The 27,905-nt window shown below is 43.5% G+C and overlaps 1 protein-coding gene across 2 annotated transcripts; it reads right to left on the bottom strand.

The window, feature by feature from the left end:
* Window positions 1-209: 209 nt before the first annotated feature.
* LOC134585374 (uncharacterized) lies at window positions 210-27,428 on the bottom strand. 2 transcript variants are annotated; one of them, XM_063440777.1, is made up of 3 exons: window positions 27,321-27,428; window positions 2,901-3,048; window positions 210-1,304 (listed from the first exon to the last, which is right to left on the bottom strand). In XM_063440777.1, the coding sequence occupies exons 2-3, from the start codon at window positions 2,906-2,908 to the stop codon at window positions 758-760; spliced, it is 555 nt and encodes a 184-aa protein (XP_063296847.1). In that variant the 5' UTR covers window positions 2,909-3,048; window positions 27,321-27,428; the 3' UTR covers window positions 210-757. The 2 variants fall into 2 exon arrangements, with proteins under 2 accessions (XP_063296847.1, XP_063296846.1); XM_063440776.1 differs by having other exon boundaries at window positions 2,930-3,048.
* Window positions 27,429-27,905: the final 477 nt, after the last annotated feature.

The raw sequence follows: 27,905 nt of genomic DNA, 5'->3' as shown, positions 1-27,905 counted from the left end.
AGACAGAGAGACAGAGAGGCAGAGAGGCAGAGAGGCAGAGAGGCAGAGAGGCAGAGAGGCAGAGAGGCAGAGAGGCAGAGAGGCAGAGAGGCAGAGAGGCAGAGAGGCAGAGAGGCAGAGAGGCAGAGAGACAGAGAGACAGAGAGACAGAGAGGCAGAGAGGCAGAGAGGCAGAGAGACAGAGAGGCAGAGAGACAGAGAGACAGAGAGACAGAGACTGTGAGTCAAAAAAGACTGCTGAAACTGTGTGGAAAGTAAAGGTATTTTGCAAGGATTTATTTGTTTAACTACTGGGGTCAGCTTAGTTAGTCTCCAGTGTGGAGTAGGAGTTCATTTTGGGTTTTCATGTTTTCCTGCGGCTCAATGGGGGCCAGCTTGCTAAATAAGGCTTCCCTCATATTGGAAGAAAGAACTGTTTCTGCTATTTATGACCCAAGACCCGGCCAGCCTGCTACAATAGATCTATTGAAACTTGCTTTTATTCTCTGGGATGAAATGATTTGCCTTTCAGTAGATATTAGTAGATATTAGTAGATATTAGTAGATATTATTAGATTTGTGCCCAAATCCATCTCCGCTTCAACAAATCAAATTCCTGTTAATTTACACCAAACTAACTGATTTGTCCGGAATTTGCCTTTGACCCATCAAGTAAATCCCGGACAGATCGCTTCATTTGGGCGCAGATTAACAGGAATTTGGCTTGTCCGACACAGCTACAACTTTTTGGGCAAAAGTCTACAAATTACCCCTCGGATTACTGTAAGCAGTCATTATTAAAGCCAGCAGCTGTAAAGCAGGCGATGCAGTTATTAGTACAGCGATACAGAGGCATTTTATCATCAATTGATTTCAAGCGCTCCTTAGGACAGCAGTTTTCGATTTGTTTCTCGTCATATACCTGTCTGTAAACAAAAGCCCTGTTATTGATGCTATTAAACTGGCCAAGCCTGTCTACAATGTTATATGGCCCATTGGGCTTGGTACAATGTTCATGGCATGGTGAGTTATGAGTGAAAAATATGGCACATCCAGCAGGGGGTGCTTTGTTCAGTAGATTTTCGACTGGTCCAGAGAGAAGCCGACTTTCTGCATGAACTCTTATAAGTTTCTTCTTTACTTTCTTCTGCAATAATTTAGCCGCTACCATTCGATCTCCTTGAAATATATCACTATTATCACTGAGTTTACTGCTAACGTCAGCCACTTTATCATTTTCAAGAGCTCTCCTTATATTTTCATTATTCATGTTTGTGCATTCAGCATCAGTAAACTTGATCACGTAGGCGTGCTGTCCTTCAATACTGCATTGCAATAGAAATAGCCGAGATTAAAACCACATAGATAAGATGTACACAGAATAGACCTAGAGGAGGAGTTAACCCTCACACAACGTAACTGTCTGCCTTTAACTGTGTGCTTATGTCTCTGCCTTTAACTGTGTGTTTCTGTCTGCATGTAATTGTGTGTGTGTGTGTCTGACTGCCTTTAACTGTGTACCTTCAACCTGTTTGCATGTGTCACTGTCTGCCTGTACCTGTGTGTGTGACTATATACTTGTAACTGTGTGTGACTGGGACTGTGTGCATGTGGCTGTATTTGCCAATGTATTTGTATAAATTTGTTAATCTGACTGTGGTACTGTGTGCATGTGAATCTGCAAAAAATACACACCTGCATTCACACATGGGCTTACATGCATGGTTTTTATCGGAATTGAATACTCCTCACACACATAAACCCAGCACAAATATCACACACATCCAGTGAAATATATGCATAAATATAACACACGCAGCCAATACACCCATTACAAATATCACACACAGCCATCACATAGCATACATATCACACACAGCCTTAACACCTCTTACACACATTTAATAAATCCCAGTGGCGTACACACAACTCATGGGGCCCCAGTGCGAAAACTGATCCGTACCCCCCCCCCCTCTGCGCGGGCTGGGGCCGCAGCACATAGCGGCGGGCACCTGGCCGCGGTATGTACGCCTGTGCATGCATAAACACATACACTTAAAGGACCACTACAGACACCCAGATCACATCAGCTCAATGAAGTGGTCTGGGTGCCAGGTCTCTCTAGTTTTAACCCTGCAGCTGAAAACATAGCAGTAAATTAGAAACTGCTATGTTTCACTGAGGGTTAATCCAGCCTCTAGTGGCTGTCTCATTGACAGCCGCTAGAGGATCTTCTGCAATTCTCACTGTGAAAATCACAGTGAGAAGATGCTGAACGTCCATAGGAAAGCATTGAGTAATGCTTTCCTATGGGCGGTTTGAATGCGCACGTGGCTCTTGCCACGCATGCGCATTTGTAGCTGAGAGGTGGATCGGGGCGGAGAGATACCCGGCGCTGGAGAAAGTTAAGTGCTTAAGACACACACTCTCATGAACAGACACACACACTCAGTGACAGACATACATACACACTCAGTGACAGACATGCATACACACTCAGTGACAGACACACACAAACACACTCAGTAACAGACACACACAGTAACACACTCACTGACACACTAACACACTAACACACACACACACACTCTAACACTAGCACACACACACACTAACACACACACACACACACATGTTTTTTTTTTATTTAATCCCCCCCAGCCTCCCTACCTGTGGGAGAGCTGAGGGGATCTCCTGGGGTCCAGTGGTGTCACCCAGCTGGCTGGTCCTGCGGGCGCGCGAGGGAGCACTCTTCCCTCCATTACTACATCACTGATACTGTCCCTGGGTAAGACAACTACTGATATTTATCTACATAACACTCATAGATTGTATGCTCTAATAGCTGTTATAAGTACTGAAGTGCCTAATTGATTTTCCCAAAACCTCTACTGCTGTTTCATCACTGCATTAATGCTTACATTTTCATTTCATTTGAAGCAAACCTTACTTATAGCTTGTGCGGACATAATCTGTTATCCTATTTAACTGATCGGGTGTAAATCCACTCACGGTCGGCGCCAAGCTCCAGTAACACAGCAAGAGGAAAAGAATGGGCAGCTTCTGCACCTGGAATTAGAAAAATTATTTTACATCCCTATTTACTTATAAAACTTATAAAAATAACAATTAAAGGAGGTTCTGATTAAACTATTCGTTAAGTACGTTTGTTCGCACACTCCTGAAATGCTAGAGGCTTAGTGATTCTAGCCCGTCACATAGTACGCTGGTTCGTACTCTCCCGTAAATCAAGCTGGTTGTGAGAATAAATCAATTGGTTTGTCATTCACATACCCAAACATCAGTTGAGACTGAAAACTGGAATGTTTTATTCCGTTTAAATGGGCCACTTATATACACAGACCCCCAGCAGGCGTAGCATAGTATAGTAAAACACGCCCCAAACACTCCCACAACACGCCCCAGAGTCTCTGTGTCTGGGAGATAATTTTGTGTACTTTGCTTAAACTAATTATCTCCCAGGCACTAGACTTACAAAGTAGAAAACATAAAATATAAAAAATACACATAATATATATATATATATATACACACACACACACACACACCCACAAGCATTATATCCCTGGATATCCTGTTGTGCCAAAGTTGTCCAAATAGCTATCAGATCCCACAAACACAGCCGAATCGCCACATGGCATCTGCCCAAATTAGTTCCAGAGAAATAGTGGCACTGGTTGGTCACTTCGGGAGTTCAGAACCGATAATGTTGAACGGTTCCCCTAGTTCGTGCGAACAATCCTACCAAACAGTGCCCTCTTGTCATGTCGAGAAAAGAAGCAGGCATTCGTGTAAAATCACTGGTGTTCAAGAGGTTGAGTGTCCGACTTATAGCTCCAGACACTCAACGACCAAGCCCTGCTACCTGCGTTCATACGACAAGATGGCCGCCGTTTTCTCCAGCATGTGTTGTTCGGTTATACGAACGGTGGGCACACAGGGAGAGCACTTAAGTCTGTGGTTTCTTTGAAGTTCAATTAGCCAGAGGTTGGTCAGTGTTCGGTAGATTTGTTTACTGAACACAGGGGAATTAACTGGGATAATAAAGTACAGCATTTTGTCACCGATAAAAAGGCAATTTTGCTTCAGATGTAAATATGACAATAATACAGATTTTGTTTTGCTCAAAACTGATGTAACTAAATGAAAAGTATCCAAATAATCTGTCTTAATGTGGGGTGTGTCTGTGCATGTGGGTGAGTGCTTGTTTGTGCATGTGTGTAGTTGTCAGAGATCATTCAAAAACATCAATTCATCCATTTTTTAGAGAGTAATAGAAGGTAAAAGAACACTAAGGGGCAATAAAGGATGAATGATAGAATAATGAGAGAGAGGGGGAAGGGCAGTTGGATGGAGCAATGGACGAGAAGGAGAGTGGGCAGGAAAGAAATGATGAGAGAACATGAAAGATGGACAGCAGCCTTTAAAAAAAAAAAAAAAGTAAAATAAATATATATAAATAAACCGGAGGATCTGGCACACTACCTTTTTAATGTAGCATCAATTCAATAGACCTCGGTGCTGCACAGCGTAGAAATATAGAATAAAGTTGTGTTGTATGAAGCAATCAATGTTTCGACCCAAAGGACTTTATCAAGATGTGCATACACATAACAGAGTGTTTATATAAGGTATAAAGCATAAAAAAAGGTAATCATTTACCAAGTGCAGGTGTACCCCCCTCAATCCGTGCTCAGACGCTGTGTGGACTGGTGAGAATGACCGCGCATCCATGAAGGACGTGTTCATAATGACGTGATGTACGTGCCTAGATGTGGCCATGGTCGTGTCTAGTAACCATGGTGACACGGTACAAAAAGTGTAATACGTGTATAGTTAGAGAGAGAGATATCTCTAATTACTAAAATATTATAAAACCCAAAGGAGAATGAAGTATGTTCATGAAAAGGTATGAAGATAAGCAAGTGAGACCCTGTAGATCTGTAAGAAGTAATCGACCAAAGAAGTAGAAAACTCAACCGAACCGTGATGGATGAAGTGTAAAGATTGGAGAGCCGAGAAGTGTGAGGAAAAGAGGAATATGTTGAAAAGAGGAGTCTAAAGACAACGAACAAAGTGAATGGCTCTGACGCCCCCCAAAAATGTGGAAAAACCTGTTTGGAGAGAGAAGTGACATAAGAAAATAATGGTCTATATACATCGTTGTATCATACCCCTATAAATGCTAACAAGCATATATTATAGCCGAAACAATGAATAAAATGGGGAAAAAAAAGCATAAAGTGATACTATATGTGGAAAAGGATGGCATGGTAATTAAGCCAAAAACTATATATATATATATATATATATATATATATATATATATATATATATATATTACACACACACAGGTTAATCTATCTGTTTGACCATGATTTAACTGCAAGAGTATATTGTAGGATATATATCCTATACACATTTCCTGGATGAAGTGAACACAAATTAAGGAGAGAGGGGGAATGTGGTCGATGGCCATGAATTTGAGTGTTGGAAGACGAGGCTGTGCCTCTAAGAAGTGTTTGGCGACTGGTTTGTCTGTTTTGCAAACTCTAAAATCTGTCATAATCCCTGATCGATGCCCACGTATACTGTCACGTAGGGTGAGATCGGTTTTCCCCACGTAATGGATAGGATATCATGTATACTACACGATCAGTTAAACAGGTAATGTGGTGTTTGATGAGATGTCGTTTCCCTGAATGACAAGAATATCTCTCAGATTTATGTATCGGCTAAAAGCAATACAAGGAGGTTTAAAAAAAAAAAACAGGGTGTAGCGTATGGTCAGAGGATAAAAGATCCCATCTCTTTTGATTTCATGATGGTTGAAATTTTGTTGCTTACTGTGTGATAGAAAAATGGTACTGTGATCTTAGGCACGTCAGATGAAGAGGGTCCAACCCTGGTAGAAGGTTTTATATATTTCAAGCGCTCTTTGTTAAGAATGTTCCAATGTATGTTTGGAGTAACCTCTTGTCAAGAAGGCTTGTATAATAGGTATGATTTGAGCTTTGGTGTTGTGGGGATCTGAATTGTTCCTGAATACTCTGAGAAATTGAGAGATGGGAAGAGATTTCATCAGAGCTGTCGGGTAGGAGGGTGTTACTGAAGATTTTTTGTATAAAATGTATCCGATGGAATTATGTATGCGGTATATCTCTACATCCAAAAATTGTATCTTGTTAGTATTACTGGTGAGGCTTAGGTGAACAGGGGAGCAATATTCAAATTGTTGATCATTGTGTACAATGATGAAGGTGGGTCTGACCATTGCATAAGAATGTCATCCACATATCTAAGACGTAAGAGATTAGGTTGATATTTTGATCGTATGTATTGTTGCTCATATGAATACATGTAGCAATTAGCGTAATTCAGAGCTGTGGCCGATCCCATCGCCTTGCCGGTTTGCTGTAGGTAGAAGGATTTCTCAAAGCGAAAATAATTGTTGTTCAATGTGAATTCCAAACATTCACGACTTTATTTTTGAAAATCCTTTTTGCAACAGATCACCTGGCTCCCTGACTGGGCACCTCTGTTGACGGACGCTGAGGACCATAAGCACCGCACCAGACACCACAACCACCGCAGACTCCACAACCGCCATAGCTTAACGGGAGTTTCACCGTCTTCCTTCCACCCTGGATCAACCTCTGACATCCAGGACCGTGTGGGGGAGATCTCTCCTCCAGGCGAGTGTATCAGGAACAGCTCTTAAAAGAGCTTAAAAGTGATTAGAGCCCTGGGGAGTATACAAAGTATGGCAATCCCCAGTGTGATTATAGCAGTTCCTACAATAACGATACAAGGCTACGTATTGAGGGTTAAGCAGATTAGAATGAACTGAGGGTTTATTGTCTCTTTTATACAAGTTCTCCCACAAGGTTACCGCCCATGTGGACCTTGTGGAGAACAGGACACAAAGTTACAAAGCCAATCAATAGACACTCGCAGATGATGTACACAAACTCTCCCCTCTGTCTGATACAATTAACAAACACAATGGACTAACTCAATTAACCACAGGGAGAAAACACACATTTTCCCCAAAACACCACATATCCCCACAAATATATCCCTGGATAGCCCTGTGTTCTCGGTGAGCAACATATCTAAAAATCACCCAGATCAGAGCAGGGGTTGAAAGGTTTTCTGGAAGTCTCTTTTGACCGACCGCAAGCATGGCTTTCATGCCCAAAACAGTTCCACAAATTTAGGATGTGTGGCCGGTCTATCTTCTCCTCTATCCTGGAGATAATTGACTTAAGTTGCTGTGGTAACTTAAATATCTCAGGTTCACAAAATATAAATCAAAAACTGTTACAAAAACCACATAAAAATACATAACTCATATAATACAATGTTTAACCTATGTGTGCAACATATCCCCAGATAGCTTGGATCTGAGCGCTCAATATGTCTGAAAAGTGCTCAGCTCTCACGAATACAGTTGGATTGCCATGGGGTTGAACAATAGCAAGGGCTGATAGGAGACTGAGGAGGGACAAGGCAGCCAGTTTCAACTGGTCTGGCAGTGTCCCTGGGCCAACACCCTGCTGGAGAAACAATAGCATAGGAAAGAGGTACATTTTCCCCTGGAAGTGACTTTTTAGTATGTCTTTTTGCAGGGCCCATAGTCTTTGGGCAAAAGGATGGCCATTAGTACTCTCCAAAAACCAGTGGCAAAATTGCTTTTGTCACACCTTTGAGTGATATATATATATATATATATATATATATATATATATACACAGTTGCAAGAAAAAGTATGTGAACCCTTTGGAATGATATGGATTTCTGCACAAATTGGTCATAAAATGTGATCTGATCATCATCACAACAATAGACAATCACAGTCTGCTTAAACTAATAAAACACAAAGAATGACATGTTGCCATTTTTTATTGAACACACCATGTAAACATTCACAGTGCAGGTGGAAAAAGTATGTGAACCCTTGGATTTAATAACTGGTTGAACCTCCTTTGGCAGCAATAACTTCAACCAAACATGTCCTGTAGTTGCAGATCAGACGTGCACAACGGTCAGGAGTAATTCTTGACCATTCCTCTTTACAGAACGTTTCAGTTCAGCAATATTCTTGGGATGTCTGGTGTTAATCGCTTTCTTGAGGTCATGCCACAGCATCTTAATCGGGTTGAGGTCAGGACTCTGACTGGGCCACTTCAGAAGGCGTATTTTCTTCTGTTTAAGCCATTCTGTTGTTGATTTACTTCTATGCTTTGGGTCATTGTCCTGTTGAAACACCCATCTTCTGTTGAGCTTCAGCTGGTAGACAGATGGCCTTAAGTTCTCCTGCAAAATGTCTTGATAAACTTGGGAATTGATTTTTCCTTCGATGATAGCAATCCGTCCAGGCCCTGACGCAGCAAAGCAGCCCCAAACCATAATGCCCCCACCACCATACTTCACAGTTGGGATGAGGTTTTGATGTTGGTGTGCTGTGCCTCTTTTTCGCCACACATAGTGTTGTGTGTTTCTTCCAAACAACTCAACTTTGGTTTCATCTGTCCACAGAATATTTTGCCAGTACTGCTGTGGAACATCCAGGTGCTCTTGTGCAAACTGTAAACGTGCAGCAATGTTTTGTTTGGATAGCAGTGTTTTCCTCTGTGGTATCCTCCCATGAAATCCATTCTTGTTTAATGTTTTATGTATTGTAGATTCGCTAACAGGGTTGTTAGCATTTGCCAGTGACTTTTGTAAGTCTTTAGCTGACACTCTAGGATTCTTCTTCACCTCATTGAGCAGTCTGCGCTGTGCTCTTCTAGTCATCTTTACAAGACAGCCACTCCTAGGGAGAGTAGCAGCACTGCTGAACTTTCTCCATTTATAGACAATTTGTCTTACCGTGGACTGATGAACAGCAAGGCTTTTGGAGATACTTTTATAACTCTTTCCAGCTTTATGCATGTCAACAATTCTTAACCCCTTAAGGACCAAACTTCTGCAATAAAAGGGAATCATGACATGTCACACATGTCATGTGTCCTTACGGGGTTAATCGTAGGTCTTCTGAGAGCTCTTTTGTGCAAGGCATCATTCACATCAGGCAATGCTTCTTGTTAAAAGCAAACCCAGAACTGGTGTGTGTTTTTTATAGGGCAGCTGTAACCAACACCTCCAATCTCATCTCATTGATTGGACTCCAGTTGGCTGACATCTTACTCCAATTAGCTCTTGGAGATGTCTCTAGGGGTTCACATACTTTTTCCACCTGCACTGTGAATGTTTACATTGTGTGTTCAATAAAAAACATGGCAACATTTCATTCTTTGTGTGTTATTAGTTTAAGCAGACTGTGATTGCACTCCACCCCCCCACGGACTCGTAGGTTCGCTGTATGTTAATACCCTCGGTCAAACCTTGGTCAAAACGATAATCTTGTAAATAGGGGCATGTTTATCTGCATTGGGTTAGCCTCTGCTGTTATAGCAGAGGCTATGCTACTATACTGTGTATGTAAAATATGCCATAATTCACTATAGTGTGCACGGCATATTGCTACTGGTTGTAAACGCTCATTCATGCTTTCTATTATTGTTTCTCTTGTCAGTCGACACCTAGTGGTTTTTATGGTATTGGCTGTTTTTATGTATTACATGTAGCTTGCCTGCCTAAACAGCAGCTACAATGTTACTTACTTGGATGTTACCGTGAAATTACTAATTACACAATATACCATTCCTTTATGTGCAAGTTAATATTAGCTCTGTTAAAAAAAATGTCTTTGATCTCCACAGATCGCCCATTTTGTCATATATTACGGCTAAATTGCAAAAAAACTGGTTCTTTTCCTTGAATCCAGGTATAGTATTTATTTTACTTCAGTTTCTGTTTTGTTAAGGCCTCAGGCAGCCTTCACTTTACACTTGTCACTCTGTATCAAATCATTCGTTCAGATCCCCCAGGAACTCACGCTGCGCTCATACGTCACGCTCACACAGATCTACATCTGTCATCTGTCTCAAACCCTTAGGTTTCTTCTATGATATCACCAACCGCTGTGCCTCTTCTAAATTGCAATAAACCCTGGTTCTTGTCCTTTAATCCAGGTATAGTATTTATTTCACTTCAGTTTCTGTTTTGTCAAGGCCTCAGGCAGCCTTCACTCTACACTTGTCACTCTGTCTCGTATCACTCGTTCAGACCCCCAGGAACTCATGTTGCGCTCATACGCCACGCTCACACGATCTACATCTGTCTCAAACCCTCAGGCTTCTTCTACGATATCACCAGCTGCTGTGCCTCTCTTCTAAAAATACTCGAAGGTTAAAGTTCCTGGGTATAACCACTTTCAAGGTTAGTATCCACCCATTAAATAATTTGCCATTTTATCCCATAGATGGTACGTGAACTGGCTCACAGGGTCTGGGCTCCAGACACAGCTCACCAAGGCATTTACAGGCCCCACAAGGCCATCTCCCACCTCAACACGTCCCACGTCCAAATCATAGTTAAAAGCCTCATTCGCTCTTCTACAGGGCCGTAGTCAGGGCATCACTTTCCACAGCCACACGTTTTGAATTTCTTAAATGTCATCGTGAGGCCAACATCCCGCCACCACATGTGTGGCAATGTACTTACCTTCGGCCAAATCATAGATCCTCTCATCGCCACTTGGCATTAGTAGGGCCTCATCTGTCACTAGTCAAAGTTACGTTTTTCGCTTCAGCAATGGCTTTACAGTCCAGTTCACCTGAGGAACCCCCCCCTGCCTCCCCCCACCCTTTTGTTTAATTTTCTCTTACGTCCCTACTAAATCCAATTCATTAATTCATTTCTAGAATGTCTCAAGATACAGCTCCCATTGACTAGTTGCCTACCGATGAGATACCATTCACGCCTATCAGACCCGAGTCTCCAGGTGAATCTTTCGCCCCTTCTACCCCTACGTCTTTGAGAGCATGGACTACTCCAAAAATTATGACCGAACTTAGGCTTAGGGGCATCCCCTTTCCTGCTACGGCTCATAAGGCAGAACTCTACAGACTTTTGACCAACCAGGCCCCTGAGCCTAGGCCAGACCCTAGCTCTCAAGGTCAATCGTCTGGCGCTGGTACAGACACCCAGGACACCCTTGCGGCAATCCTGGCCAACCTGCAGACCTTGAACAGCAGGTTAAGCAAGGTGGAGAGTGCCATCGCCTCCCCAGGTAACCTTCCTGACCTCTCAGCCCTCACCCCGGCAGTACCTATGGCACCAACACGCGACCCTATACTTCCCCCTTCAGCTCCTGCCTCAGATACGTCTCCTTTTGTGTCACTAGCTCACTCCGTCCAAGACTCCATTAGGAAAGAAATCCTGGATGGGAAGGATGTGTGTCTGGTGTCATTGCTTATAGCCTCCCAAGATGTGCTGTAGAACAGGGCTTATAACTTTGGGGATATTTCGGTGGTTATTAAAACCAAAGACCCTAGGCTCAACAAAAAATTATCTATTCCCAATTTCATTTTGGCTTTCGGGATATACTGTGATGTCATCTGCTCGGTATATCCCCACAGGAGAGAGGAACTGGACCTCTATCTCCATAAAGTGGTGGATTTGGGCGTCAAGTACTGGGGCTCATCTTTTTATGACAATCATAAATCGACATCAGCGAAAAAGCGGCGACACATCTGAAACAATTTAACATAAGAATTAACTGGTGTCAGATGGATACAGAATTATTCTGTCGCCACTTCGCTGGTCTCAGGCCCCTGTCTTGTGCCATATGTAATACTTCAACTCACTTGGCTGATTTGTGCCCTTCTGTGGCTGATCCATCCACCCCCACTCCCACCCCTCAATCCACTTCCACTCCTCACAATAAACATGAGGGTGCTCAGCGGGATAAACTGGGTAGGCCCATCTCCTACAGCTTCAGCGCCTGTAGATTGTTGCACATCTGCTCTCTGTTTCAGGGCACACACTAAGACCATGTTTCCGGCCAGGTTGTCTAACCGACATTAATATTGACAACTTGTTTTTTTACTTGAAAACTCATCCAAGTAGACATCTGGTGGAATATTTGTTAACAAGGTTCACCCAGGGCTTTCTCACGGGTCTCGAAGCCATTCCCTCAGGCACGCTGGAATGTCCCAATCTCCTATCAGCCTGCCTAGACCCAGAGACCACAGACGCTCTCCTTTCCACAGAAATAGCACAAGGTTTCATGATCAGCCCCTTAGCTCCTCACCGTTTTCCTCCTGGCGCACTAATCCCATTGGCATAGCTGTGCACAAATACTCAAAAAAAAAAAAGCGCATGATTATTGATTTATCAGCACCGCACTCTTCTTTTGTTCCCAGCATTAACGCACTCATTGCCGCAGATGAATTCTCACTACAGTACGTAAAAATTGACGGCTATACAAACCATCATTTCAACTGGTAGCAACACTTGGCTTAGCAAAACAGACATAACCAATGCATTCAAATTACTGCCCATGCACCCATCACTTTGCGAAACAGGTACTATTTTTCCACGCAACTCACTTTCGGGTCCAGAAGCAGCCCTAAACTGTTTCATATTTTCACAGAAACTCTATGCTGGCTGCTTCTGAACATTCCCAGGTGTCACGCCATCATTCATTATTTGGATGACTTCCTCATAATAGAACCGAGCACACGCACACCCACTGATATCCTTAGCACTTTTCTCCACTCTCGGGGTACCTTTGTCTCCCTCTAAAACGATTGGCCCCACTACTAAACTTACTTTCTTGGGGATAGAGCTGGACTCTGGTACTTTCCCCCGACAAACTGGTCCGCTTGAGAGGGGAGATAGACATGTTCCTGCGGAATGATGTCTGCACCAGGAAGGAACTTCAGTCCTTATTGGGGTCCCTGAATTTCGCGATGCGCATCATTCCGCAGGGAAGGTCTTTTGTATCCAGGCTTCTTTGTCTGCTTCACGGGGTACCAGATGCCTGCCCAATTGCGTTGGACCAGCACGCCAAAGCTGACCTGGGGGAAGTTTTTGACTAAATAGAACGGTATCTCCATGTTTATTCCCCCTCTCTACCCTGCATTCACTCCTCACCCTGCATTCACACTGACGCTGCAGCCAACACGGGTTTCGCAGCTATATTCGGTAATCACTGGTTTAGGGGTCACTGGCCCGCTGAGACTGATGCCTTGCCAGGTTTCAGAGAGCCCTATTTGAAATTTACCCCATTGTGGTGGCCACAATGGGGTCATCTGGTCCGGCAAGGCAGTAAAATGCTATTGCGACAACTCGTCAGCTTGCAATATCATTAACAAGGGGCACTCTTCCTCCCTTACCATCATGTGGCTGATTCGCAAGCTGACCTGGCTGGCAGCAACCGTCCAGTTCCACTTAATTTGCTTTCACATCCCGGGTATCCACAACACGGCACCAAGCACTATTGATACCGGAGAAACTGACGGAAGCGAAGCACAGAGAGATGGACACAGGTTTCTTCAGGAAGGAAGAGATTCTTTATTGGATCACCGATCGGGACTCAGAGGGACTAGCGTCACCAAAATACCACAAGTTCTGAGTCCCGGACAATAGTGCAGGCTCCTTATATAGGCACATAACTCCTCCCATATTAAGCTCCACCCGCACATTCTCTTGACCAATCAATACAAATAAGAATTAACTTCCTGCTTGACCGCATGGCTTGTCCAGCACAATGGAGGAGGGGGAATACTACATCCGGTATTCTTGCACATGCTCCGTACACTACTGATCGTATCTTGCCTCGTGCAACCAACTGATCGATACGTCAGCATATGCACGTACACATGCCACGTGGTAATCTCGGCCTACTAAATTTATTTTTACCGAGATTCCACCACATTCCCCCCTTTGATGCCTCTTGATATTTCACAATTACTTGAGGCATCACTTAACCTTGGTTTGCATACACCGCAAGTTACCTTGAACCAGACCAGACTTATCTTATGATGTGAATCTTCAACACTCATCTTCCTGCATTGGTTCTCCCTGATCTAGAGCCTTATACTTATAAATCGCCATTATCTGTGCAGCAGCCTTCCTCTCTGCTATATTTTCTATCAGGCTTTGCACAGACCTAACTACTAAGGGTATAAGACACGGCAGGAGTAGACACAACATTAAAATCAGTAGGACTCCACCTACCACTGCCTTAAGCCCTCCAAACCACTCATACCAGCTACCAAACCAACTACTTGGATTATACCCTTTCCATACCTGAGTAGGCACATGCGCTAGTTTAACCATATGGCTAGTAAGCTCAGCTATTGCTTGCCCTTCGTCATCTATTTGAAGACAGCAATTGCTCAGGTTAAACTTCCCACATACACCTCCCTCTACTGCCAAAAGGTAATCCAAGGCTAATCTATTTTGGTAGACTGCTGTCCTCATCCTGGTGTTATGCTTCGCTAGAAGATTGAGCGCTTGTGATGTTTCGTTAGTAATAATCTCAACCACCGCCTGTAATCTTATAATACGGTTGAGCATATAAATAGGGGTTCTATAACCAAAGGTACCATCCTCTGCCCATGTGGCTGGCCCATAATAATCTATGATACGCTGGGGAGGCCATTTATCATCTTCCCAGGCGCCTATCTCTATGGGTCCCCTTTTCTTCCTATGATTCACATCATACACTTTAACACCTAAAGTCTCACCTGTTTCAATCGGTAACAAGAAGAAGGATGGTTTGAGCATACCCAACACACATGCCCCTTCCCAGTCCTGTGGCAACTCCGAATAGGCTTTCTTACCACAGATCCAGTACAAATTTGCTGGGGCTCTCCAGGTAGATGTGATGGATAAATCAAACCACACATCCTTTAAATTGGCGTATCTAGCAAACGGGTTAGATGGTTCTGAGACATTCGAAGCCGACCACCAAGTTGTATTCTTTGTATCATCATCATAAGCTTTTTGCCCTAGACAAGTTAATTCTTCTACAGAAGTATTATACATTATTCCTTTCCTTGCTATGCAAACATATCCTATGATGGAGGTCTTTAATCTCCACTCAGATTTACCTCTAACACTCATATGATAATCGGCTTGTGTAGATATTAGTTGGTCAACTGCCTCAGAACCGGACATTACCTCCTTTCATAAAAGGAATGGTATACTTGATGAGTTTGGGAGGATACCGTATCAGTCTCTATCCCTATAAACAATACTGTCCCAGGATCTAAACCCGTCCCGTATATCTGAAACCCAAATAAATTGCCATATTTGTCTAAGAACTTATCGGGGTTATTTATAAGTATATGGATGGGATTACATTCCATAGACTTACAATATGGGCTGGTAGGCAACTTAGTCACTATCATGTCTTTGTCTACTGTCTGTCCCCAAGTCGCCCACCCCACACAAGACCAATATGGGCAAAAGTTATAGTCTTTATTTGGGCATCTAGGACTCACATATTTATTTTTACTACTGGGACAAATATATTTATCATTAGACCCATACGTCCTCTCCCATCTAAGATCCCCACATACATTCCACGGCTTTCTACCACTCGATATCGCTTTACACGCATCAAATAGCAGAACACCCGAAGAATGTACGGATTCTAACACCGTCTTATTAATTAGGGTCCCCTGAGGATCTCCATTCCTGAGAGTCAACCAAACTGTACGGGGTTGATACTCCGGACTGAAGCACTTAGGTTCTCCTACTCCTAAATGGCACACACTATAGTCTATATTTAGGTATCTACATCTCGATACATCTCCTTTACACTCGTATTGTGAATGCCAAATTAGGGTTTGGGAAATATGATTACCTGTTCTTGTAGTCTTAATGCATACCTCACAGCTAGGAGTGTCGGTACCTCTACCTTCCTGAATATAAAAACACACATAAATAAACACTATCATCAACACATCTTTCGCCGTCATCCTCAGTCTTCGTCCGTGCGAAGGCACCTCAGCTTCCAGGATGTAAGGGCTGCAGGGAATGGAGTTCTGCTCGTCTTCACAGGAGTCCCTTCGAGACTTTCCCTGGCTTATACACTATATGTCGGTAAGCGGACAGGCTTTATTATGGCCGTCTAAAAACACTCACTTCACCAAATCCCTGTAACAATAAAATTTGTAATCCACAATAGTTCCTCGTTACTCCGACTGAGTAGTGCGTTTTAACCGGATCTTGCAGGGATTCTCTGGATCTGCTGTAACTTGCCAAGAATCGACTGCTGCTGGTTTAACCCTGGAGTGATGTATCCACGGAGTCACTTCGGCTACTTTTATCGCTGTAGGGGTAGACAAAAGAACAACATAAGGACCTCTCCACTTGGGCCCTAACGGTACATTATTCCACTCTTTAATCCACACTTGATCTCCTGGATGATAACTATGAACAGGGGGATAAATATTCACAGGTAATCTATCTTGTACCCATTTCTGTACCTCCTCCATAGTCTTACCCAACTCTACAACCTGCTGCCGGGTAATTCCTTCTCCCAACTGACTGAAGTCCCCCCTTAAGTTACCAAGTACGGGAGGTGGTCGCCCATACATGATTTCAAAAGGAGAGAGGCCCATCCTTCTGGTAGGGGTACTGCGGATTCGCAATAAAGCTATGGGTAAGAGAACGTTCCACTTAAGTTGGGTTTCCTGACACATTTTAGCCAACTGGTTCTTAATAGTTCTATTCATTCTCTCTACCTTACCAGAACTCTGGGGTCTATATGCTGTATGAAGCCTCCACTTTATACCAAGCATATGAGTCAGTTGTTGTAGGCACTGATGAACAAAAGCTGGACCATTGTCCGATCCTATAGAACAGGGTAGTCCATATCGGGGTATTATTTCTCGTAGCAGGAATCTCACAACTTCTCCTGCTTTCTCTGTACGAGTAGGACATGCTTCTACCCAGCCTGAATAGGTGCACACAATTACCAGCAGGTAACGATGTCCACCCGATTTAGGCATCACTGTAAAGTCAATTTGTAAATCGGACATGGGGAGTCCCCCCATAAACTGGACTCCTGGTGGCTTTACTGGTCCTTGTCTTGCATTATTTTTAGCACACGTTACACATCTTTGTACAATGGCCTGAGTCAAGTTGGACAATCTTGGTATGTAGAAATGTTTTCTGAGAGATTCTTCAGTGCTGTCTCTCCCAGAATGTGTCCCGTTGTGATAATTTTGGACAATTTCTACCGCTAGTGATGCTGGTATGACTATTCTTCCATCTTCTAGCTGATACCACTTGTTCTCCAAATACTTTCCTGGTTCAGTCTTTAACCACTCCTCTTCTTGAGCTGTATAAACTGGAGTCCATTGGAACAGTGGAGTTGGTATAAGAGCAGCTATATGCCCCACATACTCCTGTCTTCCTGATTCAGCAGCACGCTTAGCTGCACTGTCTGCCATCCGATTTCCCTTGGTTACATCACCATCTCCTCTCAGATGCGCTCGACAATGTATGATACCGACTTCTTTCGGCTCCCACACTGCTTCCAATAGTTGTAGGATTTCAGCTGCGTATTTGATTTCTTTGCCTTCTGAATTCAATAGTCCTCTTTCTTTATACAAAGCTCCGTGGGCATGAGTGGTTAAAAACGCATATTTGGAGTCCGTGTAGATGTTCACTCTTAAACCTTCAGCCAATTGTAACGCTCGTGTCAGTGCTATCAATTCTGCCTTTTGTGCTGATGTTCCTTTCGCCAGTGGCCGAGCTTCTATCACCTTGTCTATTGTTGTCACTGCATATCCTGCATAGCGGATCCCTTCTTTCACATAACTACTGCCGTCGGTATAATATTGAACATCGGGGTTCTGGATGGGAAAATCACGAAGATCTGGTCTACTTGAGAATACTTAATCCATTACTTCCAAACAATCATGTTGACTTTCAGTAGGTTGTGGCAAAAGGGTAGCTGGATTTAAGGTGTTTACAGTCTCTAAATGCACTCTGGGGTTTTCACACAACATTGCTTGATACTTGGTCATACGGCTGTTACTAAACCAATGATTTCCTTTGTAATCCAACAACGTCTGTACTGCATGTGGGACTCGTACATAAAGTTCTTGACCCAGAGTGAGTTTATCGGCTTCAGCTACTAGCAGGGCGGCTGCAGCTACGGCTCTCAGACAAGGTGGAAGTCCGCTGGCCACTGCATCCAATTGCTTAGACATGTAGGCAACAGGTCTTTGCCATGATCCCAAGTACTGTGTCAATACTCCCACAGCCATTCTTCTTTGCTCGTGTACATATAAGTAGAATGGTCGTGTCTGATCAGGTAGACCTAATGCTGGGGCACTCATCAAAGCCTTCTTCACATCTTCAAATGCCGTTTGCTGTTCTTGGGTCCATAAGAAGGGGTCGTGCTCTGTACCTTTGATAGCTGCGTACAGAGGTTTTGCCAGTATCGCGTAGCTGGGAATCCATATCCTACAGAAGCCTGCTGCCCCCAAGAATTCTCGCACTTGTCTTCTATTCTTGGGTATCGGTATTTGGCACACAGCTTCTTTTCTCTCTGGCCCCATAATTCTTTGACCTTCAGAGATATGGAATCCCAGATATTTGAAGGTTGGCAAACACAACTGAGCCTTCTTTCTAGACACCTTGTATCCTGCCTTCCAGAGAATGTGTAGTAGATCGTGCGTTGCTCGCTGACAGATTTCTTTTGTAACTGCTGCTATCAACAAGTCATCTACATATTGTAACAATACACACTCTCCTGGGATGGACTCGAAATCCAGTAGATCTTGACTTAGGGCTGAACCAAATAGGCTAGGTGAATTTTTAAACCCTTGGGGCAGTCTTGTCCAAGTCATTTGGCGTTTTGAGCCCGTTACAGCGTTCTCCCATTGGAAAGCGAAAATACATTGACTTTCTGCGGCAATTCGGAGGCAAAAGAAGGCATCTTTGAGGTCTAAGACTGTAAAGTAAGTAGCCCCGCCCGGAATTAAAGCAAGCAGGTTATATGGATTGGGTACAACTGGATGTATACTAACAACCACATCATTGACTGCTCTCAAGTCCTGCACAGGTCGATACTCATCTGTACCGGGCTTTTGAACAGGCAGCAATGGGGTGTTCCAGGGGGAAGTACAGAATTTTAGGATACCATACCGTATGAACTTATCCAGATAAGATTGGATGTTCTTCTTAGCCTTCTGCGGGATGTGGTATTGTCTTAGGCTCACTGGATAAACCCCAAGTTTTAGTTCAATTTTTATAGGTGGAATATTGCGGGCCAGTCCTGGTGGGTTGTTCTCTGCCCAAACTCCTGGTATGTTGAATAATGTCTCATCACTCCTAGGGTTTTGGCTAGTCAACGCTGTATAAAGTCGCCACTCTTCTTCCTTTGGTACGGATAATGTCATGATACCTGAAGGTCCATTAAACTTTAAGGATGTTGTTCCATTTGGTAGGAACGTAATCTGCGCTTGTAATTTTGATAGCATATCACGTCCCAGCAATTGGACTGGACATTCAGGCATATAAAGGAATTGATGTTTTACTACGTGGCCTCCCAATGTACAGAGTCGACTTTTAAGAACCAGTTTTTCAGCACTTCTTCCAGTTGCTCCTATTACAGTAATAGTCCTTCCAGATGGAGGAGCAACTAGATTAGTCACCACTGAATGTTCAGCACCAGTGTCGATCATGAACGCACTCCTTTTTCCCCCTATTGATACATCGACCATAGGCTCCGCTCGACCAAGGGGGATGGAGCCCGGTCGGTATCAATAGTCCTCCATGACTGTGTCAGCCAATCCTACAAAGTCCCTGCCTTCTCTATCGCGGGACCTTTGCGCTGCTGGGATATATCTATCTTCCCTAACACTTCCTCTATTACCATTACTCCCTCCGGGGCCTCCTCTACCTCTCGCTCTGCCTCTAAAGTTTCCATAACCTGTCCTAGGTCTGTCTCTCTCACACTGTTCTCTTCGAGGACACTCATTTCTCCAATGCCCTTCTTCCCTACAGTATGCGCACTGATTTCTACTTAAAGGTTCCTCATTCCATCTACTATCGCCTCTATCTGGGCCCCGTCTATCTACGCCTGCGATCGCTACCGCTAGCATGTCTGCCTTTCTACGCATCTTGCGCTCTTCCTCTTTCTTACTTTCTGTTTCCCTATTCATGTATACCTTATTCGCTACCTCCATTAGTTGGGTGATGGACATACCTGCAAACCCTTCTAACTTTTGTAGCTTGCGCTTAATATCTCCATAAGCTTGGCTGACAAAGGCGGAGTTCACCATTCGGGAATTATCTGCGTCTTCCGGATTAAAGGGGGTATACAAGCGGTATGCCTCCAATAATCGGTCATAAAAGACACTGGGCCCTTCATCACTTTTCTGAATCACCTCAACTGTCTTCGACATGTTAATGGCTTTCTTTCCTCCGGCTTTCATGCCAGCAATTATAGCGTCTCTATGGGCTCTGAGTTGAACCATATCAGCACCATTTACATTCCAATCGGGATCGGTGTTGGGATAATGTGTTGCGGCCCATGCTGATGGATTGGCTTGGTTTAAAGTACGGGCTTTATCCTCTAGTGCTTTAATGGCTGCTTGATTAATTCTTGTCCTTTCCTCATTGTTGAATAAAGTCATTAATAACTGCTGGCAATCAGCCCATGTCGGGTTATGTGTCTGTACTATTGAGGTGAACAGATCAGTCATAGCTTGTGGTTTCTCAGTAAACGAGGAATTGTGGGTCTTCCAATTTAAGAGATCGGTTGTCGTGAATGGGACATATACAAAGACTGGGTCAGCATGTGCCATTTGGCCTGCGGCATCGATATAGGCTGGCCCAGGATTCAGACGAAGAGGCATCTGATAGTGTTTTAATTGTTGGGCACCGGTCAACTGTCGGGTCTGTATGGGGCTACGTGGAGGGGCGTCAGTCATAGGTTCCAGTCGGGGAGAAATAGGGTATGGGGATGTGGGAGCTTGGTTTTGGGAAAAAGTTGTAAATAAAACACTTCGAGCCGAGCTAGATGAAGCTTGACCGGAAGTCTGAAGTGGCGCCAAATCAGGATATTCGGGTTTTATGGGGGTTGGTTCTGATTCCGGAAGGGGAGATTTAGTACGAGGGGGGGTGGATCCTGTACTGGAGGAGGAAGCGGAAGTGGATGAGGGTAATGAGGGGAGGGTTGCAGGACTTCCTGCATTTGCGTCACTTCCTCTTAACGGAAAGTAAGGGGGCGGCAAAGGGATCTCGGACTCAGGGGGCGTGTCCAAAATGGGCCTAACACCAGTCCTAGTGGACAAACAAGTCCTAGCTACCATGAGGCGACACTGCTCCTCGTGGCATGTCTGGAGCCATTTTGGCGAGTCATTTACGGCCTGTCTCCAACAATCAATATAAGGAAACTGGCCGTAAAGTTCAGGCCTACCCGATACAGCCACGTGTAAGCGCTGTACCAGAGTTGGATCCAAACTGCCACGTGGCGGCCATGCCGCAACCAAAGTAGGCCACTCCCTAGTACACAAAGTGACCAAACGTACAGGAGACATTTTAACCCCAAAATCACAAGTTTTGAATCCCTTTTTAAAATTCTTCACCATACAACCTAAGGGATCCGGAATCGTTGACTGCGACGCACCCATACTTAACAATGGAACGTCGTCGACAACGAATACTATACACGCGTACTATTCAACAGTCACACCCGTTTCCTCTGGCAACAGCACCACGTGGTACAATTACCAAGTGAAACGTATACAATAACACAATAAACACTCAAGGAATTCCCGTACACACACAGCTGTTACACCAGTCACTAGATAATCAATATTATGCCCTTTGGCGTAACTATACAGTCACCCACGCTATAATTCTCTATATACGAATTACCCGTCTATAACACACCCCAGTAACATCGTCTTTTACAAATAGCGGTTACAGTACGGTTAGCATAGGTCAAAGCACAAGTTAAGGTCACAATACAATTATTAGTGGTTATGGTGTTAAACATGCAATGGACGACAATGATTAGTACTTATATACAGTGTCAGTAAATATACAGGGTTATGGTACCGTGCACTATAATACAGCAACACACTATTAACACTCTCGCTAGACGGCTGAGCTCGCGCTATCTAACAAGATATACACTTTACTAAACAATCGTTAACACATTTACAATTCCCAACTAAACTATTGGCCAGTACCTTGATGGACTACCTAAAAACAATCTACATACGTTTTGGTTAGCCACACTGCCCAAGCACCACATATAGCGAGCTAGAGGACCGAATTTACACAGACGCCTCTTAGTCGATAACTATCAAAAGTCTAGTGGGTTCCAAATTTACACGCCTTCCCACTTAGCCCAGATAGGATGAGAGCTAGCGAACCGAATTTACACAGACGCCGCTTAGTCTCCCGGTCCCTCCGACCTAGCGAACAAAATATACACCCTAGAACGCTAGTCTAGACAAGACACCGGTGTCCGGCTAGGGCTATTTACACCAGAGCCCCGCCTGACTAACAAAATCAAACGGTCTGACTAAAGAACGTTCGATCGAGCGGTGCGCCTTCGCTCCTTCCCTCCGACAGAGGGGGCAGATACACAGATTTAAACCCCTTTGGGCCTACCGCACAATCGGTATACCCCTAGTGGGTTCTGCCGTCTAAAACAGCAGTTGTCTTACCTCCTCGTTCCTGAACCTGAGTTCACACTCATCGACGGGGACACCCCAGCACTTCTCACGTAGAGGCCGATGATCTCCTGGACAACAGACCAGTGGCGCCGAGACGAAGGGAGGTCCACGCAGAAGTTCAGGGGTGCAGCCGTAGAGAACGTGGGCAAAGATAGACCGTCTCACGCCTCTGCCTCTCAGCTACCGTTGAACGATGAGCTTCCCGGCCAATGCACCAAATGATACCGGAGAAACTGACGGAAGCGAAGCACAGAGAGATGGACACAGGTTTCTTCAGGAAGGAAGAGATTCTTTATTGGATCACCGATCGGGACTCAGAGGGACTAGCGTCACCAAAATACCACAAGTTCTGAGTCCCGGACAATAGTGCAGGCTCCTTATATAGGCACATAACTCCTCCCATATTAAGCTCCACCCGCACATTCTCTTGACCAATCAATACAAATAAGAATTAACTTCCTGCTTGACCGCATGGCTTGTCCAGCACAATGGAGGAGGGGGAATACTACATCCGGTATTCTTGCACATGCTCCGTACACTACTGATCGTATCTTGCCTCGTGCAACCAACTGATCGATACGTCAGCATATGCACGTACACATGTCACGTGGTAATCTCGGCCTACTAAATTTATTTTTACCGAGATTCCACCACACTATCACCTAACACCACTATCACCTACAGTAGGGCACTTACCGTTTTCAATAAATTCACAGCTGAATTCGGATTACAAGGTGATTTTTCTACCCAAACTATGGTGGCTTTTGCCTCCTTTTGCCACTTACATTTAAAACTTTCCCACAATACAATTAAATTATACCTCACGGGGGTGCAGCATCACAGCCTCACAAATTTCCCTAACAACATCCCCTTTTTGTCATCATACCCCATCAAGAAAATCTTAAAGGGGATCTCTAAAGTTTCCATTCCACTTATCACCACCAGACTACCGATAGATGGGCCTATCTTTAGATTACTTAGCAATCTCCTTGACGGATCACCATTTGATCCCAACACAAACCTGGTGATCAAGTCTGCTATCTATTTAGCTTTTTACGGGTTCCTAAGACCTAGGGAATTTACCATTGTTTGTCAAGGAGATATCACACACAGCCTTAAAACCTCACAAAAGTAGAGGATTACTACGTTCTCACGATCCCATCTACCAAAACTAATCATTCACTACACCCCACTATCTTTCCCCTATTTCCAACAGATAATGCTTGGTGTCCGGTTAAGGCACTAGACCACCTACGGTCAACTCATAACACGCACCTACCAGACTCACCGCTCTTACAACTACAAGGGCACCCACTCACCACAGCAAAATTCACCACACATGTTAGAACCTTATAGAAAAAACTGGGTTACAACCAGACTTAGTTCTCCGGGCACTCCTTCCACATAGGAGCCGCTTCATCAGCTTCTAGTACAAACACCCTGGTCCACATAATCAAGAGACTGGGTCGTTGGAAATCCTCCATATACAATACGTGCATTCCACAACCGGAAAGAGAGCTCCACCAAGCCTTCAGGAATTTAGTTATGTAATAAATGCAATAAAGTGTGTTTTTCTCGAACTTCTCTTTACCCTCTTTTATTTACAGGCCCACTCGGATGTTGGTTTCGGAACACCACAACCAACTTTCATCTAAGACACTATCCATTACATATTAAATTCCGAGCACAAGTAGAAAGGCCATCAGGCCTGAATTTGTGGGAGGAGTAAGTCCCCTACTTAAACTCCCAGCCCCTACTCACCTCTGACGTTCGCGTTAAAGTGTTCCCCACCCACTAGCACCCTTAGAATATACAATTCTCCTTGGCGGGCCCTCTTTTATTTACAGGCCCACTCGGACGTTGGTTTCGGCACGCCACAACCAACTTTAATCTCAGACACTATCCATTACATTTTAAATTCCGAGCACAAAAAAAAAATATACATACATACTATTTCAAACGGTTAATAATGGAGATCTTACATTCCTTTTGTTCCACCATACTTTCCCACTGTCTTTTTTAGTGGCTCCATACATATTATATATCAGGAATGATTCTGCCAATGCAATATTTAAAGAAATGTATCATTTACGGCATCTCCTGGCTTGCCTTATGTGAACCATCTCTATCACTCTTTTATCTGACTAAACATTGTGCAGGTATTCGAAACTCAATGTGCGTTCACTAATCCTGATATTAATTCCAAACATTGGACTTATTAAAATGAGACCTTCAGACTGTGCAACAGCTTATTGAATTAAGGGCCAACAAGCAATGCTTCTGAACAGAGAGAGCTGTTTATTTAACTGTTTTGTCACCAATCTCTGCCAAACCGCCGGTTACATTTACATTTTTGCTGTTTTCGCACTCCCCCCCCCCCCCCCCCCCCATGATGAGTTTCACAGACGTGTGCCCTTACTGTAAGATCCCACATTTGCACTGTGTTACTGCCCCTTATTAGAGCAAGTTCAGTTGGTGACTATTGCAACAGCAAACAGATGCATAATGGCCTCACAAGTACTGATAAGACTTTATTTGAGGAGGCATACCTCCCAAGTGTCCATATTAGGAGGGACAGTCCCTGTTTTGGACTCAAATCTCTATGTGCATCTTTTCTATCCTATTGTCCATATTTTATTGGAGCTCCATATGGTTAGTGTGTATAACAGAGCTCCACAGTAATAATACTCCCAGTAATGTGTCTGAGTGTATAACAGAGCTCCACAGTAATAATACTCCCAGTAATGTGTCTGTGTATAACAGAGCTCCACAGCAATAATACTCCCAGTAATGTGTCTGTGTATTACAGAGCTCCACAGTAATAATACTCCCAGTAATGTGTCTGTGTATTACAGAGCTCCACAGTAATAATACTCCCAGTAATGTGTCTGTGTATAACAGAGCTCCACAGTAATACTACTCCCAGTAATGTGTCTGAGTGTATAACAGAGCTCCACAGCAAAAATACTCCCAGTAATGTGTGTGAGTGTATAACAGAGCTCCACAGCAATAATACTCCCAGTAATGTGTCTGAGTGTATAACAGAGCTCCACAGCAATAATATTCCCAGTAATGTGTCTGAGTGTATAACAGAACTCCACAGTAATAATACTCCCAGTAATGTGCCTGTGTGTATAACAGAGCTCCACAGCAATAATACTTCCAGTAATGTGTCTGAGTGTATAACAGAGCTCCACGGCAATAATACTCCCAGTAATGTGTCTGAATGTATAACAGAGCTCCACAGCAATAATACTCCCAGTAATGTGTCTGAGTGTATAACAGAGCTCTACGGCAATAATACTCCCAGTAATGTGTCTGAGTGTATAACAGAGCTCCGCAGTAATAATACTCCCAGTAATGGGCCTGAGTGTATAACAGAACTCCACAGCAATAATACTCCCAGTAATGTGTCTGAGTGTGTAACAGAGCTCCACAGTAATAATACTCCCAGTAATGTGTCTGAGTGTATAACGGAGCCCCACAGCAATAATACTCCCAGTAATGTGTCTGAGTGTATAACAGAGCTCCACAGCGATAATACTCCCAGTAATGTGTCTGAGTGTATAACAGAGCTCCACAGCAATAATACTCCTAGTAATGTGTCTGTGTATCACAGAGCTCCACAGCGATAATACTCCCAGTAATGTGTCTGGGAGCTCCACAGCGATAATACTACCAATGCTGTGTCTTATTACTACAATAAATGTGATTAGAAATAAGTTGGTGTAAACATTGTTTTTGAATTAAAATACATTTTAGTTGCATAAATTGTTATTAATAAGTCACCTAAAATCTCAGAACAGCCCAGCCACTGGCAACACCCCCACTCCTAAATTAAAGTGTCCTTCTTTAACCATATGAAATATTGGAAGATATGGGGAGGTTAAAAAGGTGGATACACTGCATTCTAAGCTGTATGTTCACCATATCATTCACCAGAACAAGGAGGCTAAGGACAAACAAACATGCTAGCATAAAATAAACTAAGAACGAGAAAAAACAAGAATGCAAATCAGAAATAATACTTTATCTTCTTGGGTGTTGTCTATGATCCAGACTCCCTCGTGTGGACATAAATGCCCAGTTGATAATGATATAAGCAGCCCCCCCTAATTCAGGTAATAATGAGAATCAGCTCTTCAAAAGTATATATCTACAGAATATGAACTAAGTATGATGGTACTAACCATTAATAGAATAAAGCGAAAAAACTACAACAACAAAAGACTAAACTGAAAAATAATGCTTTATAGAGGGTCACTCTAAACACCATCACCACTTCATTTCACTGAGTGCCTGGAGTCCCTTAATGCCATCCTGCTGTTCCACCATTTTCAACTAGTTTAACATGGAACAAGGGTACCCACGTGCTGCAGCCCAGTCCTTCTCTCCTGCTTTTGCTAAAGTTTCCAACCTAGCTCAAGTAGTGATGGGCTTCAGTGATGGGCAGAGTGTCAGTTGCGTGATCTCTACCTACCCCTGCATCCCATCACTGGTATGAGTTGGTATGGCTAATGGGGAGTGTGAATTATCCTACAAGGGGGTCGTAAAGCCACAAGCATCTGGGGACCCTAATTCAGTGTCAAACCATTCTCCATTGGCATCAGGAGACTACCTGGAGCACCCTAACCACTTTACTTAATTGAAGTGGTTCGTTACCAACAGTGTCGCTTTAAATGAAAGTAGTAAGTTTAAACTTACCTGAAATTTCATAATGAAGGAAGTTAATGCGATCACTACCTAATTCTTCAACCATATAATGATTTTATCTCAGTAACGATATTTATAGCAGAGAATTAGTGCTAATCATTTCGACACACAGCATTCTAACCTGTTGCCAACACAAAGACAATATTTATCAAGTAAATATTGTAGACGGTTACGGGAAAAGGAGGAAAACATGCAAAGTTAAACATTAAAACTGTATTCAATAATATCCAGTAATCAGCTTATATCCTGATATACAACCATTACAAAAAAGGCTCCAATAACCTACAAAAACAACAATACCTACCGGTTCCTTTACCAAATGAGTGCAATCCCTGTATCACATATATTTAAATATATACTGTGTCATGATATAGCAGATTACACTGCATATGCAGGATTAGTTGTCATTTCATATGTTAGTTTGATATGAGCATCTGGTACAGCAACGTAACCAGGGCCGGATTAAGAGCCCAGTGGGCCTGGTGCTGATAATTATGATGGGCCTAATTACAAAATCTTATTGACCAAAAACACTAAAACAGTCCTACCTCCTAAGCGTCATGTATCTGATGGAGA

The sequence above is a fragment of the Pelobates fuscus genome, chromosome 2, assembly GCF_036172605.1.
Source record: "Pelobates fuscus isolate aPelFus1 chromosome 2, aPelFus1.pri, whole genome shotgun sequence".
NCBI lineage: Eukaryota > Metazoa > Chordata > Amphibia > Anura > Pelobatidae > Pelobates > Pelobates fuscus.
Note: the sequence above shows the minus strand (reverse complement) of the source record. Positions and strands in the feature narration are given on the sequence as shown.

Excerpts from the sequence above, each read along its gene's own strand:
- LOC134585374 (XM_063440776.1), bottom strand. Across the intron at positions 1,305-2,929 it reads TATGTCCGCACAAGCTATAA|TATTGAAGGACAGCACGCCT; the intron begins GTAAGGTTTGCT and ends ATTGCAATGCAG.